Source organism: Podarcis vaucheri (assembly GCF_965113315.1).
Source record: "Podarcis vaucheri genome assembly, chromosome: 5".
NCBI classification, from domain to species: domain Eukaryota; kingdom Metazoa; phylum Chordata; class Lepidosauria; order Squamata; family Lacertidae; genus Podarcis; species Podarcis vaucheri.
In genome coordinates this window covers 28,805,870-28,827,172 of record NC_138763.1, presented here as the reverse complement: position 1 = coordinate 28,827,172, position 21,303 = coordinate 28,805,870, and the positions used below count along the sequence as shown (strand labels likewise).

At 40.6% G+C, this 21,303-nt stretch overlaps 1 protein-coding gene across 1 annotated transcript in view; it reads right to left on the bottom strand.

The window, feature by feature from the left end:
• Positions 1 to 21,303, bottom strand: part of SLC9A9 (solute carrier family 9 member A9) — a 269,909-nt gene that overhangs the window by 135,768 nt on the left and 112,838 nt on the right. Inside the window, exon 9 of the mRNA XM_082224708.1 lies at positions 13,101 to 13,189. Within this exon, the coding sequence (XP_082080834.1) occupies positions 13,101 to 13,189 (89 nt within the window). The remainder of the gene's footprint in view (positions 1 to 13,100; positions 13,190 to 21,303) is intronic.

Sequence of the window (21,303 nt, the reverse complement as noted above, 5' to 3'; positions counted from 1 at the left end):
TGCATCCATCATTGATAAAAGACTCATAATTAAAACATGGCTAAATGATTTGCTAAACCATTTCTTTACACTTGGTGGTCACAAAATATTGCACTCTCTCCTATGATATGAAAAAAGATACCGCAGCTTGGAAATTAATGGTACTATCCCGTTGCTCATTGATATTCTGATGCTGGAAGGTGATTGTGTTTTATATGAAGAATCATTCAAGTGCAAAGCATATCACTTTACAAACATTTTCAAATGAGATATGCTTCTGAAAACACAGCCCAGGTCTAGTTGCCAGCCTCCTCCTACCTTGCCAGTTATAGAAAGGTTGTTTCACAAAACATTTTGAGGGGAGGGCAATGTGCGTTGCAATGGAACAGGCTTTCCTGACTTTCCGCTGTCAAAGGAAGTTTAGAGGTGGGAGGAACCGATGACACAAATCCAAAAGTAAAATGAGATGGCTTGTTTTTACATGTTATTTTTGAAATTTAGCAAGGTTTCATCATAGCCTCTTCTCGTTTCCTGCATAATGAGCCCATATGGCAATCTTTTATTGAAAATAAGATGCTGCTGCCAAACGCAGAGTGTGGAGCTGCCCTTGGAGAAAGTCTGGAAACTTCCAGGTGGTTCTAAACTTACTTCCTCTAGAGATCTGCCTTTTTGTGATAAGAAGCGTAGTATGGAAACACACTGGGAAGTATCGGCTAACATCTGTTTGGCGCAATGTTGTCTAACCTCCCCACAAACAAATCAGGACGAATGCTCAATAAATCGTGGATGTTGTCTAACCTCACGTCACTGCAAACAAGCCAGGTTGAATGACCAGGAAGCAGGTAAATTGGAAGCGCCCCAGGTGAGGACACAAAGCACAGTCGGTGAGGACAAAAGTGGGCGGCTTTTCAGTTGTGTTGCCCAAACTATGGAATAGTCTCCTCAAAGAGATGTTTGACCTCCCTTTCCCCCCACTTTTAAGCAGCCTTTTAAGACTATTATATTCCAGCAGGCATTCTCTGTGTCAGAGCTAATGATGTTCTCTCAGTCTGCAGTGGCAGATATGATTCTTATGACGCTGTTTTGCCTCCTCTGATGTTTCTTTATTTTGTTTTCTTGATGGGTTGTTTTTAATTTTGTTGCAATTTATATGTTTATTTGCAAGCTGCATTGAGTTTAATTTTTATCTCAGAAAAGCATGGTATAAGTGCCAAAATAAGTTGATGAAAATAAAATGAAATAAACAGTACTGGTCCTTCTTGAATTTCCCTCCTCCTGCTTTGTTGCTGCTACTGCCTCAACTAACAAACTGAGCATTTATGTAATCCAAGGCAATTTATTTTGATAGCCTGGACTCAGTGGGGTAAAGTAGCCATTAGAAGACTTCACCATACATTACACTACCTGTTGACTATGTCATCACAAAAGCATCAACAATACTGTTTTGTAGTGACAGGTTGAAGCAATACTGTGTAATGGAGGAATGCTCCTAGGCCTATGCTCATTCAATCTGGACTGGGTGGGGAGTCATAATGGATTGAATATGAGATCACAAATTACTTTTGGAATCAGCCTTCAGGATCCACTGATCCTAGGGGTAGTTTAACTGTGTGAAGAAGGCAGCCTTTTGTCTATCCTGATTCTCCTATCATTAAGTTTCAATAACCCTAGGTTTCATAATCAGGAGTGGGTGACCCTCTCTGTTCACTTTCTCTGAACTGTACACAGTATTCCAAGTGTGGCTGCACCATAGATTTGTACAAAGGCATTGCAATACTGAAAGTTTTATTTTTGAACCCCTTGCTAATAACATGTGATTCACCTTTTTCACAGCTGCTGCATGTTAGGTTTTCATGTATCTGATCAGGTAAACTACTGTACTTAGGAAACATATTCCATCACAACCTACATACCAGGGAAATCTTCTACGTAAGCCAGCCTAAAATGAACCTAGGCAAGAGTTTCCCCAGTGGACTGTATCAAAATGTGTGGAAGGCCAAAGGAAGGATAATTTTGCTGACTTCTCCTTGTGACCTGGAAGTCTCCCCCCTCCCTATTTTGCCATCACACATCTCACTAATTCAAATTTTCCTCAGATCCTTCATGCTAGATGAAAGAAAATCCAATAAAACCAGGTCTGTCATATCTGTATTCATTCAGATTACATTTGTAATGATAAGAGCCCAATTAAACAGCAGAGTGCTATTCAGTCACATTAGCTACAGCAGCATGAACAGTACTTGGCACACTACTGCAGCAATTGCATTATCAAAGGGAACCACAGACAGAGGAAATAAGTTGTTTTATGGACTTATTACCTATTAAATTGGACAATTGGAGGGGATTGGCTTGTCGTTTCCTTCCTGACAGCATCTGCATTCACATTTTCCCACTGCCTTCTGAACTTAAAATACTGTACATGGTGGAACAATTCCTATGCTGATTCCCTCCTCTCTTCCTGTGTCATGTTCAAGATCATGCGTCATGTAAAAGGTTATCTCACCTCTGATCTTTGAGCTCAGCAGGTGAGCACCTCCTGTAGATTCCATCTTATCAGTTCATTCCAGAGAATATAGGAATCTAGTCTATATCCGGATTCCTATCCTTGGGCATTCTCTTGAATTACATAATAGATAAGTGATGTCTGCTGGTGAGCATTCCTCTTCCAACAAGGATTTTATGTGGAGATCTTTATCCAGTTCTGAATCTGTACAAGAACTATGGTGGTGAGAGGATCAAGAATGCCCATAGGGCAGGAATTTTACCCATTACCAAAAAAGAGGAAACGTTTCACCAAAAAGAAGGACAAAAGAGGACACCGAATTGCATAAAACATATAGGTCATAGATGCATATTTAGAAATAATTTCCCTAATTTAAATAGAAATGCATCTCATCATAGTGGGGAAGACTGATCTGGTAAGCTTTGCGTTTGTTCAGTCTGTTGTACAAATGTTAACTGTTGATATGTTCCTTCAGGACCCCTGAGGTCTCCCTTCTTAAGCTTCTTTGCCTTCAAACTTGACTTATTTACTTATTTTATTTAACAAGATTGATTTACCGCTTAACTGGGACAATCTTTCAAACAGAGGAGAGTTCTCTGTAAAATAGAATGAACATTCAACCTAAACGTACAAAAGGCTCTGTGCTCCCACGTATGATGAACAGTTCACTGAAATTCAGATAGGTAGCCGTGTTGGTCTGATGCAGTCAAAATAAAAAAATAAAAAAGTCCAACAGCACCTTATGGACCAACTAAGTTTGTTCTGGTATAAGCTTTCATGTGCATGCACACTTCTTCAGATATACCTTAGTATATCTGAAGTGTGCATGCACATAATAGCTTATACCAGAACAAACTTAGTTGGTCTATAAGGTGCTGCTGGACAATTTTTTATTATTTTTATTTTTATGCTCACTGAAATAATGCATTTTTTGCACTGAAATAATACATTATGTGATCTATTATTTCAGGAAGCAATGCAGATTTTAGTAGTTGACTAGTCTCAAAATCTGCCCCCATTTTGCTTTGGGAGGAATTTAGCAGCAATCTGAATGAACATAATTCACCACCATAATTCATTGTGCACTAAATACATAGATCCTGTATATTCAAGCCTGCACAAAACATTCTGCTGCCTGAAGCTGGCAAGATACGACCCTGTCCCTATTGCATGTAGAGATGCTGACAGGACTGGCAGTTGAATCTTACTTCAGCTCTGGGAACAGGATAGTATCCTCCACCACACCTGAGGCAGCTGGCTAGATTAGGGCACCCTGAACAAGCCATGAGTCAACAGAGCAGAATGTTTGGCAGCTGCACCCCAGAATCTGCCACCTGAGCCAGTCATCTCAGTCTGCCTAATGGTAGGGCTAGCCCTGTCTGCATAAAAGTAGCATGTAGATGTGTTTGGTACATGAAGGCAAGCACTGAGGCAGATAGTACATGTGTCCTAATTTAAAAGTTCACCAGGTCATTTCCATGTGATGAAAAAAGCTGGGGGGAGGGAGCAGAGATAATGAAAGCATTTTGGCTTAAATACTATAAAAAATCCCATTTAGCTGATCCCAGCCAACTGCAGGCACCTGCCATCCTGCTGAAATGTGCGAACCATCCCCTTAACAATTTGAGAACACTATTAATATTTAAATACATTTTTGAATGTTTAAACAGATTGTCAAGTCTTTTATGAAACAGTTTGGAAAGGGTTTTGCATCTGACATTCTGTTTCCTCAGACTACTCTCATCCAAGACAACGTTTCTTTTTAGCAAAAAAGAAAAGGAGAGAGAGAAAAAGGCAGTGCAGAAAAAGAAGCAAGCTCAAGTGCTGATGAGCAGAGAGAGAAAAAGCATTTCCGAGCAGAGTTCACCAGTAATGCTCGAATCACATCGATTTCCGGATTCCTATGCCGAGCAAAACCGAGTGCCATTTTTCTTTTAAGTGAAGATCTAAGGTCTCACTCTTACAGGGCCACAACACTATTATGATTCGTTTAAAGAAGAGACAGGGATGAAGATCAATCCTGAAAAAATGTGCCTTGTGGCAGGAGAAATGTCTGACAGGAAGTATTCAAGCTGGGCTGGCTCTCTCTCGTTACATATCCCCACTAAATCATCTAGAAAAACTGTGGACACGACATGAAACTGAGGTCACACCCACACCATACATCTAAAACACTCTTACACCACTTCAACTGTCCCAGAGGATCCTAGGAACTGTAGTGTACTAAAGGTGCTGGAAATTGTAGCTCTGTAAGGTCAGCACCCATGACAAACTACAGTTCCCAGAATCATCCATGACTGTTCAAGGAGTATTAGAAGCTTTTTGTGATAGTATTCACTGCTACAGAGTACCATAGCCTCTATTCTTGCTGCCCATGGCAGCCATTTTGTGCTGGCACCCGCAAGATATGAGTACCGACAGCTCATTTTTCTACCAACGAAAGTACTGGGAGCAACAGTGATTTAAATGTATGGCATGGGTATGACCTGAAGGCACTGAGGTAAATAATGGAAGATAGGAAGTTTTTCCTCTTATCCTTTAAGAATTTCTTAGTCGCTTTTTCAAAAACATGGGAAACCTGATCAGCAGGATAAATAGTAACCTAATGACCATCCACAGTGAGTGATTTCTTTTAGATGTATCAGGCGTGCCAAGTTGGGCCCAACATTGGGGCGGGGCTGTCGCATGTGCATGATGTCACAGACGCAATCCCCCCCCCTGTCAGGCCATGCACGGGCATCCCTTTGAGGATTACCAGAGCATCTTCCTGGAAGGCACTCTGGTTATTGCAGTGGGGGGCACAGATGGCAAAAATCGCCCTCTGAGCCTTCCGCCCCCTGCTGGCACACTGGCGCTCAACTAGGAGTGGTGGCCCCCTCACTTTTGGGGGGGGGGCTCAGCCCACTGCTTCAAAATATTGAGGGGGCTGAAGCACCTTCTGCCTCCAATAGTCAGTGGCCCTGAGATGTATACATTCTGAGTTAAAGACCTGCCTTTTTAATTTCAACAGAAGCAGTGGGTCACTGTGTGCATTTGTTTGCACAAGAAATTTGCTGCCTCTGCTGAAATGAATGAGGCAGCCCTTATATACAACAGTGTTGTGTGTAATATTGTATGTGTGAGGGAATTTGCAGTAGGAATGACTGCAAGATTCACTGGGTAATTCATACGCAATACTGAAAGACTGCTGTGGGTTCATCTAGTGGAAAATCAAGGAGCTGATTTTAGTTAACTCTCTCTGTTCTTTTCTTTTTTTAAAAGAAAAGGTGCAGGTTTTTCATATTTTTGGTACAGCATCCTGCTAATCCACAGAGTTTTCTTAAAATCTTCTGCCCCATCTGTTCAGGGAACAAATCTGGCACACACCCAAACTTCTGCTTCTTTCAATCAAATGCCCAAAATAATTGTTGAGCAAATGAAGTTATGTGACTACAAATCTCCTTGCAACTGCAGCTCATTTGCAAAGTTTATGGTGATTTCAAACACCATACACAGGGAAAACACATGAGGGTCATTTAAGTCCAGTCTCTGTGACTGCATAGATTACTCAGCAGGGTCCCTTGTATTTGGAAGAGAGAGCTAAGGCTTAAAACCACCTGGCTGTACGTCAGGTTTTTCTCTGTGCTGAAAAGTAAGGGCTAACAAGGCTACATGCCAGCTGCTGTGTTTATGTTTCTCGTAAATCAGGCCAGAGGTGTTCAAGAGAATCACAGCCTAGCATTAAAAGGCTATCAGCTGCTTGAACTGAGAAGATCACCTCTGCTTCCTTTTAGCCACGACTCAACCTGAGGTGCTTGCTTCTTTTGAGGCTATTTTCAGTTGCCTGCATAGAACCTTTTAAAAAACAAAAACAAAAATGCACTCATTGCTCTATGCCAGAGATAGAAAGTTCTCTGACTTTACTAGATCACCTAGTTGACTTTACTAAAGTAAAGTAGTACAGCTATTTTGACTGCACAAATCTAATGCTGTGTGATTTTGGGGATCTTTTATAACATCTTTTGTATGCAGTTTTGCCCTAATATACACATTGTTGAACACAACTTTTTCTAATACAGTGTATTTTGCATGTTACTTTCACTAATAAATGTATTTTCATGCACATTTTGTCCTATGCAATTTTTATTTATTTTTTACAAATTACTTGGCTGGAGAACTACACTGAAAAATTCAGAGGCGGGTGAATTTCAAAGGATGGCTGTGTTCCTGTTCATATATTGTTTCAGAATGTGTAAATTAGTTTCACCTTTAAAAGTGAACTGAATTGAATTTCTCTCCCATCCCTATATCCTGATACTTTTAACTGGAGAGGAATGCTTTAATGTTGTAGCCACTGCATCGCTCTGGACCTCACAGCTTTCTTTTCATCTTACTATCTATGAGTATTCTCACATGTGAGGCTAAAAGCAGAATATTGGTTAAAGCACCATTTAACAGGAATATACAACCTTCAATGCATGTTTGCATTACAAATGCCTTCCTTTCACTTTCTTTCCTATATTATTATTCACAATAATAATAGTGTTTACACAAACAGGCTAAGAGAGGCTAACAGGCAGTTTAAACATTATTCAGTGAAACATTTTAAAGGATTCTATGTGGGTTTTAATGGCTGTGGCTGAGTGACAAGGGAAGGGCTGGCATATCACATTAGCAAGTTGGAAGAATATGTTGGTTTTGAGTGTGACACAGGTTGCTCTGAATCTGCAAATCAGGAAGACACTAAAACTAAGCAATTACTACATCTATGTGTCTGAAGCAGCTAAATATAAAAGCAATTTGGCGTACCTGTGCTGTGCATTAGGGTGTATTTGCACTAATGAAAAATGCAGGCAGTTCATAGTGATACACCAGAGATTAGTGCAAGATGCGGCATTCAATTGGGAAGAGTGTATGTACACATATGTGCATCAGTTTACTGCCCACGGGCACAAAATTCAGACTCTGACCACTGTTGTGATCAGTGTGCTGAGGATGGAATGCTGTGTCATCCTTCACCATACTATTTGAGCAGGAATTCATGTAAAGTACTTTGTTGTACAGATAATTCCAGTGGGCAAAGCTGAGGGAGATTAATGCCCCCAGTTTCATCCAACCAGGTCTCTGTAATACAAGCTAGGTCAGCATGCTTAAACACATTCAAGTCCTGGATAGCTGTTGTTTTGCCATTCACTGACCTGGCATTGACCAACAGATTTCCAACCCAGAGGGACTCTTGTCAAGACTATCCAGGGAGAATAGTATGGGAGTAACCAGCAGCCTGTTGTGGTGCCCCCTTTGAAGATAACAGAACTAGCTCCTGAATATCTCCCTCCCTCCCTTGTTAACCCCTGGTTAACAAGTTGGTTGTATGTTCAGTTCTTGTTCCATTGTGAGTCTATTTATTTATTTATTGAGCGTATACTAATATATTTGGATCCAGAATGGAATATACCTATTTTAAACAAGCAAGCATGCAAGCAAGCAAACAAACAAACAAAATAAATAAATGCTCACATAAAACAGGTGTGGGGAATTTTTGGCACACCAGATACTGCAGCACTATGAGTCCCATCAGCTCCAGCAAACACTGCCAATGGCCAGGATTGATGGAAATTATAGTTTACCAGCATCTAGAGGTCTAGAGGTTCCCCACACCTGGTCTGTAACATTGCTCCATTACTGATTAATGTATCAATTTGAGCCTGGTTGGCTGAGACCATTAGTAATACCTAAAGATCTGAACAACAACTGTTCATTTCTGGGAAAACATGCAATTTGCTCGGTGGCAGAAGTAGTTCTGGTAACCATCAGCCCTAGACTGTTTTCTTCTAGACTGGAAATGTTTTCCACTTTGCTGAAAGTCAAAAGGCAGTAGGACTGTAAGTACCAATAAATCCTGACATCTAGGTGATCTTCCCATTCTGGAAGTGTGGATTAATTATCTCTAAAGGGCTTACCGTATCTACCACTGCAGCAGAGGGTAGTGGACCATGTCCAGAAAGGTGTTATTAAAAAGAATGAGGTCTTTTGTCACACTGAAACACAACCACTTGGCTGCCCAGATAAATGTCATGCAGCTCTACAGAATGCCAGATTTTAAAGGATGATTGTTCAAGATGTGTTTAGAAATGCTCATTGCTTCATAGGTAGCCCAGCCACAAACACTACCTATCAGGATTCCAAAACACAGAAGATACCTGGTCGGGACTCTTCATGTTAACCATCACATCGTTTTGGCCTAAGTAGGGAACATTAACTTTGTGGTGGGACGCGGGTGGTGCTGTGGGTTAAACCACAGAGCCTAGGACTTGCCGATCAGAAGGTCGGCGGTTCGAATCCCCATGACGGGGTGAGCTCCCATTGTTTGGTCCCTGCTCCTGCCAACCTAGCAGTTCGAAAGCACATCAAAGTGCAAGGAGATAAATAGGTACCGCTCCAGCGGGAAGGTAAACGGCATTTCCGTGCGCTACTCTGGTTCGCCAGAAGTGGCTTAGTCATGCTGGCCACATGACCCGGAAGCTGTACGCTGGCTCCCTTGGCCAATGAAGCAAGATGAGTGCCGCAACCCCAGAGTCGGTCACGACTGGACCTAATGGTCAGGGGTCCCTTTACCTTCACCTAGGGAACATTAAAGAGTTCAGTAGCACTGACAGAAGAGCGTCATTTCACCAACTAGCCAGAGTGATAATCTTTGCCTTGTATAAAACCTTTAATTCAGGCTTCTCCACTAGTTGTAACAACAAGGATATCTACTCATTGCCTTTACCCTGCTTCTCTGTGCCTTTGTGTTCACCCAGTGTTTTCTTAACCTAGAAATGATTAAGAGGCAATACAATAGGTATTTTCAAATATATGAAGGGCTGTCACATAGAAGATGAACCAAATTTATTCTCAGTAGCTTCAGATTAGGGATGGCGGGGGTGGGTATGAATTGATTCAGTTCTCATTGAAAGGCGAATCTATGAAACAATATGTGAACTGAAACCCAGCTATCCTTTGAAATTCATATTTATCTAATTTGTGTAATGCAGTTCTCCAGCCAGTGTTCACCGATATGAAGGTATCCAGGGAAATTAATATATCAGTGAAAATAACATTATAAAATGGCTTATAGAAATGGTTTGCAAAAATGTGTGCATATGTCAAAACCGCACACAAAAATGTGTTTTATTTGGAGAAATCCACACTAAAATGCTGATAAATCTTCATGGAGATTTTTTTGCTGTTTAAATAGATGTAAATTATTGCACAAACGTGGAGAACTGAATTTAGGATTGAGAGAAAAGGAGAAACACAGAGAGCAGAAATTGACAGATCCTTCCACACCTATTCCAGAGAGCGGAATCCAAATGAATGGGCTTAAATTCAAAGAAAAATGATTCAGATTAACCACTCCTGAAGGCATGAACTATATGACAATTTAATAAACCGTCTTGGAAGGCAGAATACTGTTTCCTTCATTTAGTGGTTTTTAATCGGGGACTGTCGGTTGATTCATGCACTTCTCAGGGCTTGAACTAGCTGACATCTGAGGTCCCTTTCAGTGCCATAATCCTATGATCCTCATAGGACTTGAGTCAGACATTAATTATAACAATTTCAGAACATTGACCTGAATGTCCCTGTTGTTCCCACCATGTTCTCTCACTTTTGTGTATCTCAGATAGCAACACAGGTCAAATTGACCCTTTCCAAAGCCCTCCACTCTACACTGAATGGAGGACTGTCAACATCCACATATACAAAGCTGTGCTTGTTGTTACCTAGCGGGGCTGACTCTAATAGAGTATCACTCCATTATTACTTTTTGCACTGTGCCTGCCTGGCAAGGATTGGGGCCCAGTTCAGTGCTCTCTTTGAAATGATCACAACATATTCTGGCAGCTGATGCAATTATCTTCCTGATGTTTCTGAAGGAAAGGGCAGACTGACCCGGCATTGGGATGATAATGTGCATGGGAATATTACAAGAGAGCAGAAATGTATCAAGATTCATTTTCATTCACCAAGCATTTTTCAGAAGAATGGTTTTTATCACAAACTCTTTCTGATAAGATGCTGTCGTGCTTGGAACCAACCCTCCAAAAGCTGCAATTCTATATCAGTGCTATTTTGATGAACATTTCAAAGCCTCAGAGAGATTGTCGCATCCAGGCTAATGTTCTCTGCAGACAAAAATATTAAAAACTTCCCTGGTATCTCCTGGCTGTTTCAATTACATTTTGTTCATTAAAATGAATAATGTGATCATAAGCTTCTTGATTCATGTGTTTTATGGAATTTTCTTTAAAGCCACAGACCCTCCCAATCTATTGCTTTGAGACTCCTATGACTGAAAAGCAGTATACAAATTTTGTAAAAGAAATGACAAACCAGCCAATCAAAAGTGGCCACGGAAAGAAGACAAAAGTCCCTATCAGAGAAGAATGGCAGATTAAGTTGATGGATTATGCCAAAATGGCAAAAATGACCGGAAGAATCAGAAACCAGGAAGGAATGGGGAAAATTTATAATTTATCTTAAAAACCATTGTAAACAGCTAAAATCTTTGTAAGATTGGAATAACACTTGTAGTTTAATGCTGAATTTTGGATATAATGGAGATTTAAAAGGTTTGGATTATTATAAAAGATGCAGGAGGAAATAGTTAACAAAAGGACCCACAAGAGGGAGATTCCTCAGAATCTTGTTTTTATGCTGTTTGTTGGATAATTGAGTGTAAAACTTTAAATAGAAAAACTAAATAATTTTATTTTAAAAAGTGGCCCTGGACTAGGTAAGGAATCAAATATATTTATTGTAATGTTCTCTTCTGGTCTGGTCTTATTAAATATGAAATAAGTAGTTATACTATCTATCTATCATCTATCTATCTATCTATCTATCTATCTATCATCATCTATCTATCTATCATCTATCTATCTATCATCTATCTATCTATCTATCTATCTATCTATCTATCTATCTATCTATCATCTATCTTCTATCTATCATCTAGCTATCATCTATCATGTATTGGTTTTGCTGCATCTTCATGATTATCCATCTTCCCCCCTGTAGTAGCAGGTAGGGAGGCACAGTCAGGTCTGTGTTTCTGACCTAGCTTTCCAATGCCATTTGCTGCTGCCACTTACCAAGAGCAAGAGTGGCAAGGCAGCAGGGAGTGTGGTTCAGGCACAGCAGCAGAGCCAGGTGGATGCTCCTGCTCCTGTTCCTGCATCTGCTCCTGCACCTGCACAGAGCTCCCAGTGGCCTTGCCTCCCACCCCCTCTCAGGAACTGGCAGGGTTGAATGGCATTGAGAACCCAGCCCCTGCCACCCTGCCAGCTGCTATTGCTTTCCCTCCCTCTAAGAGCAAATGTGAGCTTCTGAATGGGAACCAAATTGCCTTTACAAAACCATATTTATATACATTGTTTATATGCCATTGTGTTTTCTTTTGACGTGATTATAGTGATTGCTATAATTGCTTAAAAAGCATCTTTAAAAGCAGAGACATCACCTTGCCGACAACGGTCTGTATAGTTAAAGCTATGGTTTCCCCAGTAGTGATGTATGGAAGTGAGAGCTGGACCATAAAGAAGGCTAATTGCTGAAGAATTGATGCTTTTGAATTATGGTGCTGGAGGAGACTCTTGAGAGTCCCATGGACTGCAAGAAGATCAAAAGACCCTGATGTTGGGAAAGATGGAGGGCACAAGGAGAAGGGGACGACAGGACGAGATGGTCGGACAGTAATGGTCGGACTCAAAGTAACTAACATGAATCTGACCAACTCCATCAGTCCATTTACAGCCACACCCACCTCCACCCACCAGGTCCATGTTTCCAGTCAGCATGCAGAAGGTCCCAGGATTAATCCATGGTATCTCAAGGTGGGCTGGGAGAGACTTCTGCCCAAAAACCAAGAGAGCTGCTGCTGGTCAGTATAGGGAATGCTGAGTGAGCTAGGTGGAACAGTGCTCTGACTCAGTGTAAGGAGCTGCCTAGGTTCCTAGGCACAAAAGCACCTGTGCCCTTTGATGAAACACAGTTTAAAAAAACGATGCAGTGATGTGCCTCTGTTTCTCTGTCATGGAGCTGGATCCAGAAATACTCATCTGGCAGCAAAGCAGATCAACTGGCAAAAGTAGGACCCCCCCCAAGAACAATAGGATTATGGGGAATTTCAGCTTGGTTCTCCCCTTTCCGGTAGAATCCCTCAGCTACTGAGGAAGTTTCAAAAAAGTTTGTGATATGCCATGGGTGTCTGTGTCATTTGTTCAAAGTAGGGGGATCAGTTGGGCCATGAACAAGTCACTGAGCAAACCTGGACCCCAGCCTTACTCGATAGAAAGTACCACAGAATACGACCACAGAATACATTGCCATCTAGGCTGACATTTGATGACTGTGGCCTCTAAGGTAACAACAGACCTTTTAAAAGTTTTACTTAGCAGAAGACTTGTTAAGGCTCTCTTGGCAGAGATGGTGCCAGTATTCTTCTCCCTTAATGAAGACGCAAACCTTATTCTTTGCATTAATGAGATCCCTTCCAGGTATACTGTCAGTATTGTTATATACTCATTATTCTAGCAGAAGGAACAAAATAAGCAAGGGAACAGAAAGGGGCAGGGGGTGGGATTTGATGCTTTACCTGTTTGGTTCTCATTTTGGAGTCTGCTGACAGATTGTTGTATGTATAATGGGCCTGCGTGACTCCACAAAAAAGGACTGCCACGATTCCTGAAATACAAAGAAAAAACCACAGTCAGCTGCTTCTATTTTCTCCTAGAGTGAGTTCAAAGGGATTGGGAGGCAGATTAGCCCGCCTACAAACTAATTAAACAGCGCTAAACACTTTTTTATTTTTTTATAATAATTTTTATTACATTTTTTACAAAAATAACAAAGAGATCAAAAAGTAAGAAAAAAAAAAAAAGACCAGAAAAAAAGGAAAAAGAAAAACACGACCATTTCAATAACTCATTTCAAATTTCCATTGGACTTCCCCCATCCCTCGCAGAATGCATTTCTTAACAATAAATTTATCAGCAAATTATATCCTTATTTCGTATGTTTCTTTCTATTTTCAATTACAGTTTAAATTTAAATCTCTTGATCAATATATACTCTGAGCAATATACCATAATATCGTTTTTACCCATTTAAACCTTGATTCTTTCATAAATCTTGTCAAATTTCATAAATAATTAAGTTTTGTTACTGGAGCTAGATTCCCAATCACACGACATCTTATGTTTCATATAACTTATAATACTTTTGCAAATAGTCTTTAAATTTTTTCCAGTCCTCCTCCATTGCTTCTTCTCCCAAGTCTCGAATCCTTGCAGTCATCTCGGCTAATTCCATGTAGTTCATCAGTTGCGTGTGCCAGTCCTCCAGTGTGGGCAAATCTTGGATCTTCCAATGCTTAGCGATAAGAATTCTTGCTGCTGTTGTAGCGTACATAAAAAAAGTTCTATCCTTTTTAGACACCTTCTGGCCGACAATGCCCAGAAGGAAGGCCTCTGGTTTCTTGGGAAAAGTGTACTTAAACACCTTTTTTAACTCATTATAGATCATTTCCCAGAAGGCCTTCAGTCTTGGGCAGGTCCACCAGAGGTGAAAGAATGTTCCCTCAGCTTCCTTGCATTTCCAACATTTGTTATCGGACAAATGGTAAATCTTAGCTAGCTTAACCGGGGTCATGTACCACCTGTATACCATTTTCATAATGTTTTCTTTCAAAGCATTACATGCAGTAAACTTCATACCGGTGGTCCATAACCTTTCCCAGTCATCAGACATAATATTATAACCAATGTCCTGAGCCCATTTTATCATTGCTGGTTTAACTGTCTCATCTTGAGTGTTCCATTTAAGCAGCAAGTTATACATTCTCGATAATAACTTGGTCTTTGGTTCAAGCAACTCTGTCTCAAGTTTCGATTTTTCCACCTGGAAACCTGTTTTTTTGTCTAGCTTAAAAACCTCATTAATTTGGGCATAATGCAGCCAATTTTGCACCTTATCCTTTAGTTTTTCAAAGCTCTGCAATCTCCAGTTACCTTCAATATTTTCTATTATTTCCCAATATTTCGGCCAATAAGCCTCCATATTGGTTGTTTTCCGAGCTTTGGCCTCTATTGGTGAGATCCACCTCGGAGTTTTGCTTTCCAATAAGTCTTTGTATTTTTTCCAGACCATATATATTGCTTTTCTGACAATATGGTTTTTAAACATTCCATATGATTTACCCTTGTCATACCACAAGTACGCATGCCAACCTAACGAATTGTTGAAGCCTTCCAGATCTAGGACATCAGTGTTTTCTAATAGAATCCAATCTTTCATCCAGCAGAAGGCTGCCGCTTCATAGTATAGCCTTAAGTCCGGCAGGGCAAACCCCCCTCTCTCTTTTGCATCAGTTAATATCTTAAACTTTATTCGGGGCTTTTTGCCCTGCCAGACAAACCTAGAAATGTCCTTCTGCCACTTTCCAAAGCATTCCACTCTGTCCACAATCTGCAAGGCTTGAAACAAAAAGTTGTCGTAGATGCGCTTTCCAGGAGGCCCTTGCTAGGCAAAAAGGGAGCCCGGGGCCCTGCGCTAAACACTTTTTTAAAGCCTGAAGGAAAATGTTACCATTATATCCTTCAAATAAACTAAAATTTAGCCTTGATCATAATAACTAAAGGTCAGGATTCTTTCCAATCTCCCTGTAATTCCATCTGTCTGGTGAATATCTACAAGGGTCTGTTCTATGCACATCTGATTATTCAAAATTACTGCACAACTATCCAGTTTAAAATCAGACAAAATAGTGCAGTGACAAGTCAGAGCCAGTTCTGCTATTAGGTAGAATGAGGCAGCTGCTCCAGGCAGCAGAAACTGGGAAGGAACGGGGAGCGAAATATTGGAGGATAGAGTTGTGTTTACCATGTTGCCTTTCCTGTGCCACCTAAGGTTGCCTGCTAACTGTGTTTCAAGTAACTGTGCCTAGCATTATGGCCTAAAAGATTTATTCTCACATTGGCAACAATATAAATCATCTGGTAAAATTAGGGATTTTTCAAAATATCATTAACCATGTGATTCTTAATAAAAATGGAGAGAAAAGTTTCCTGGACACCATTTCTATTGCAGCCTGGAGGTGCCTTTTCAGATTTCAGTACTGGTGTGGGGTTCAGAATCTTCAGTGCAGGGACAATATTCAAAGACCTTCTCTTTGATATATTCATGATTAATTGACAAAAAGCCATGCATTTTTGATCACATGCTTATTTATTTATAGAACATTTATCATCCGCTCTTCACCTGAAGGTCCCAGGGTGGAGAATACATTCATATTTAAACAAAACAGCAATAATACACTAAAAATATTTTTTAGTAATTCATCATAAAGCCACAAAACATTAAAACCACCAAGCAGTAGCAGCAGCATAAATATGCCCATAGAACTTAGCTTGCTCTTCAGATAATGAGGTTTCCCTTATTTTTCCTGGGACCTTCATGGGATTTACTCCCCTACTGATATTATTTAAAAGATGCATCACCACACTTTGAATCCTAAATGTATATTACATGTAAGAGTATTTGCACTAGATAATACCCTAAAATACACAACCCCAATGCTTTGTTAAGTTGCCTCTATATTCCCCCACCTTTTTGAAAACTGCATTATATTCTGCCTTCTTTTTCTCACTAGATTAGTTGTTATCATGCTAACAACTCAGGGCAGCATTCATGATTGGCATATTCCACAAGATCTTCTGATGTCACAGTTGCGGATGGAATGGGGTTTGGGACACCTTCAACCTCTTTCTGCATTCGAAAAGATGGTATTCTCTGGGAAGAAGGATTGATTGTAAACCACTCTAGGAACTGTAGCTCTATAAGGGGAACAGGGGTCTCCTAAAAACTCTCAACATCCTTAACAAACTACTGTTCCCAGGATTATGTTTAAAGTGGTATAATTCTACTTTAAATATATAAAGGTAAGGTAAAGGGACCCCTGACCATTAGGTGACCGACTCTGGGGTTGTGGCGCTCATTTCGCTTTACTGGCCAAGGGAGCCAGCGTACAGCTTCTGGGTCATGTGGCCAGCATGACTAAGCTGCTTCTGGCGAACCAGAGCAGTGCAGAGAAACACAGTTTACCTTCCCGCCAGAGCGGTACCTATTTATCTACTTGCACTTTGACGTGCTTTCGAACTGCTAGGTTGGCAGGAGCACGGACCGAGCAACGGGAGCTCACCCCATCGCGGGGATTCGAACCACCGACCTTCTGATAGGCAAGTCCTAGGCTCTGTGGTTTAACCCACAGCGCCACCCGCATCCCTTTAAATATATAGTTGCATATTATATGGCCAATGTGTGTAAGCCGTGCGCATTACCCATAAATATGTATGAAACACAATGCGCGCCTCTACTTTTCTGTGTCCCCACCTAAATGGCCTTCCATTGTTATCATTATATTGCTGGGATTAGGCACGAATGGAATCACAGAATCATAGAAAGGACCTTGAGGGTCATGTAGCCCAACCCCTTGCACTATAGGAATCCTGCCCACATCCACCCGTCTAGTCCTGCTGTGTTGGATGAGGTGGTTAGTAAGGCTTGAGGATGTGGACAAGGTGCTTGGATTGGTCAGGGCAACCACTTGCGCTCTGGATTGTTGCCCCCTTTGTTGATAAAAACTAGCAAAGAGGGGACAGTTAGATGGGCCGGGGGAGTGATTAATGCTTCCTAGTGAGAGGGGGTGGTCCCTGTCTGCTTGAAGGAAGCAGTGGTAAAACCACTCCTCAAGAAACTCTTCCTGGATTTGGAAAATCTAAGTGACTACCAGCCAGTTGCTAATCTCCCCTTCTGGGGCAACAAAGCAGTCAACTCCTAGGAGCTGCGGTTCCTTCGTGCCCCCAATAAAATATATGAGGGGGCCATACAACCCCCTAAGTTGATGGACATTGCTATTCAAAGGGTGTGTGCAATATTTTATTCGCCCTTCATTCGTAGATCTCAGGTTAGTTCACAGCATAAAAATGCAAGCTAAAAAAAGAGAGAGCATGCTTTGGAAGACCAAAATCACATGACAGCAGCCCCTCATTACTGTATGTGAGTTATAAAGTGTGCATTATTCTTTATGGGGAGATGTATTAGTGGAAATATTCAATTTCCTTCTGACATCATCCAGCTTCATCTTTCAAACTGCTATCCCATGAAAAGCATTTGTCATGAAAAAAAAATTCACTGGTTCTCTTCTCATTAAATGTTAGCGGGGCCTTCTGCTTCTGGGCCTGAAAGCAACCAATTCCTTCATTGGGAACCAATTTTCTACTAACCTGGATGTTCATTTTCAAGGAAACTTTACAAAGCTCCAACATTAGAGAAATATTGGTTACTTTGATTGCTGTAGCTTGAGAAATTCCCACTCAGCTGCAGCTGTGAGAAGAATGGGTACTTGCAATTAAATAATAGCCAACTTTCCACCCTTTCTGTTGCTATTTGATCATCATAATTGACTGAGTCAGCAGCATCCACCATTGATTAAAATGAGCAACAGTGCACAAGTAAAAATCTAAGGTAAAATGAACAATGGAATTTCTCCCTCACTAAAGTATGACTAAATCAAATAAAATATAGATTGGGTGGAAGTGATAACAAAAAAGATGCTTCTGCCAAATCTATTTGCAGGTATGAAAACCCCAACTGTGCCAAGTTCTTTGATAATGAGCAAGAAATAAATCTAAAAAGACGCTAAAGTGGGTTTTCAAATTATGTATTTGAAGGGTTTCTTATTGTATAAAACAAAGTTTGCTTCCTCTGAAATTAGGGAGGAAAGGATCGGGGAAAATAACATTCCAAATAGAAAGAGCTTCAGTTCATCTTAGAATATAACGTTGATCACATTAATAAAACTTGTTAATTCACTTCATGTCTCTGAGTGATGAGGAGTTCCAGGGCACAGGGCTCAATCATATTTGTTTTCTTTCGGAAGGAGGTCATTGGAGGCATATTGGCATTCTGTAATATTTATGTTTATTTACAAATATACAAGTGGAGTATATGGTGAACAGCTTAAACACCCCAAGAGACAACCAAAATCCATGGCTCCAGCATCAGGACTCCAAAATGCTGTTAGCTCACAGAATCCCAGATCCAAGTTTGCTGAGTCTCTATGCCTCTCTCCAAAAGTGATTTCTATTGTTATTGTTACACACATCACCATCCCCTTGCTAGATGTCCTCTGAGAACTAGGCTAGCCTATGGATGAGGAATCGGGCATCCTGATGATGTCATTGGTCTTCAAGTTGCCTTAGCAGCAACCAGCATGGTCAATGGTCAGGGATAATGGGAACTGTATTTGGAAGGCCACAGTTGCCCCATCTTTGTTTTGTCCATTGAGAAGTCCAGCTACTGATAACAATTAACCAATCTTCCTAAGCAAAGTGAACGTTGCCAAGGAGGGCTATTGATGTAAATAGGAAAAAGAAAACTATTAAGCGTCAAATAACTGCAGATTTTTTTTATATAGGTAAACTCTGTTGATAATAGTTACCAGAACTATCCCTTTATGTAAAAGGAAATACATTTCCCCCCAGAGTTTTTGGTTGTTCTTATAGGAAAGAGTCCTCTTGAAATAAACCTGAATTACTACTTCTGGGCAGTTTGTATCAAATCAAAACCAGGGTGACAATATCTCCAAGGACTATTTTAATTGGAATGTCCCACACAACTGGATGTCAGAGTGTCGCTTTGAGGCTTTTGTCAATTGTGCTGTACAAACTGTAAAGCTTGACAGTACTCTAAGGCTTTCACCGGAGAGTCCTAGTTTGCGTCTGGCTGACAGGAAGCATCAGAAAAGTGGCTGAGTTAAACATTTAGGGCATTCATCCAGGGACCTGACACTTTGCAATGACATCTCAGCAGAGAGATAGCACCCTGTTCTAAATACAGCTCAGCTGCTTCTTTAAAAAAAGTTGTGTTTTCTAGGGTTATTGTCATTCTGAAAGGACTGTTGCAATTTAACAGACCTTGTACTCACACACTATGATATCTATAAAAGAGTTTGATATTTGTTCCAGACTTTCCATAGGGTGCTGAGTTTAAACACTATTATCTGTATTTCCTCTCCCAGGAACAATCTGTGAGTTCAGAGGAAAAGAAATATAGGAACTATGGCTGAACTGAAAGATCTTATGATATGTTTATTGTGTCTTGAAATAAGAGGTGGTGAGGGAGGGTTTCACACACATGTGCCTTTTTTGCTGTTTTTTTCAGAATCCTTGTGATGATTAAGCTCCTTACCAGATTATTTTCTCCCTATTTTTAAACACAAAATATATTGGCATGAGGATGGAAAGCATTGTCCCCAGTCTATGTTGACTTCAGACATTTTCACATAGCCAAATCTCATTGTCTACAATTCTTGTGATGAAGCTAAATGGCGATGCTTTTTGCCCTTGCTTTCACACAATTGCTGCCACCACTAAGTGGAATGAATACTTCACCTGCTGTTTATGGGTTCCCTTAAAATTTCTGAAAGGGGCTGCTCCATCCAGAGTATGGGGGAAATTTACCAATGTGGTGGCCTTTTGGCTTTGCAATAACAGAAATCAAAATAAGAAACTTTTTCAGAACAATCCTAAGCTTGTCCCACAGTTCTGATGCAGAATCTTTTATAGTGATAAACAGGAGCCCATGGGTATTGCTACTGCCCCTTTAATAATAATACAGTCAAACCTCGGCTCCCAAACGGCTCTGTTTTCTAACAATTCGGCTCCCGAACACTGAAAACCTAGAAGTAAATGTTCCGGTTTTTGAACATTTTTAGGAAGCCAAACATTCAATGCGGCTTCCACTGAGTTCAGGAAGCTGTTGCAGCCAATTGGAAGCCGTGTTTTGGTTGTTGAACGTTTCAAAAGCCGAACGGGCTTCCGGAATGGATTATGTTCAACAACCGAGATTTGACTGTATATGCTTAAGGACAAGAAAACTTGTATCCAATATGTGGAGCAGTGTGCATGGCAACTGTTGCTGGCAATTTACAGGTCATAATGCCATGAAACATTAATTGCTGAATTAAGACCGATTACCATAGAGTGTTGTGTTCTGAAATAACCCTTCTGATTCATGCTGTGAATTGAGTCCCTTTGATGTGTTACTCATATGATTATAGCTACATTTAATCAAGGACCAATGGGGCAGAGGTGCTGCCTATGCACCTGAGATTGCACGGGCTAAAGGCAAGAGAGAGAGAGAGAGAGAGAGAGAGAGAGAGAGAGAGAGAGAGAGAGATTTCTTATAGAGATACTTCATCACAGATGGAGCCTACATGTGTATATCTTGGTGGACGTGCCCAAAGATTAAGGCTTTCTGGGAAATGATATACAATGAACTGAAAAAGGTATTTAAATATACCTTCCTGAAGAAACCAGAGGCCTTTCTCCTGGCCATTGTTGGCCAATTGGTGCCAAAGAAGGACAGAACTTTTTTAATGTATGCTACAACAGCAGCAAGAATACTCATTGCAAAGTATTGGAAGACACAAGATTTACCCACTCTGGAAGAATGGCAGATGAAGGTGATCGACTACATGGAATTGGCAGAAATGACTGGCAGAATCCGAGACCAGGGAGAAGAGTTGTTGAAAGAAGACTGGAAGAAATTTAAAGACTATTTACAGAAATATTGTAAAATTAATGAATGTTAGAAGGATGTTGGATAGAAACTAAGGGGTTTCCAGCTGTAATGCTTTAGGAGATACGGAAAAAAGGTTTATAAATGGGTAAAAGCTTAATGATAAGGATTTGCTGAACTAACAAATTGAAGTGGAATACAAAGAAGGGAGGTATGAG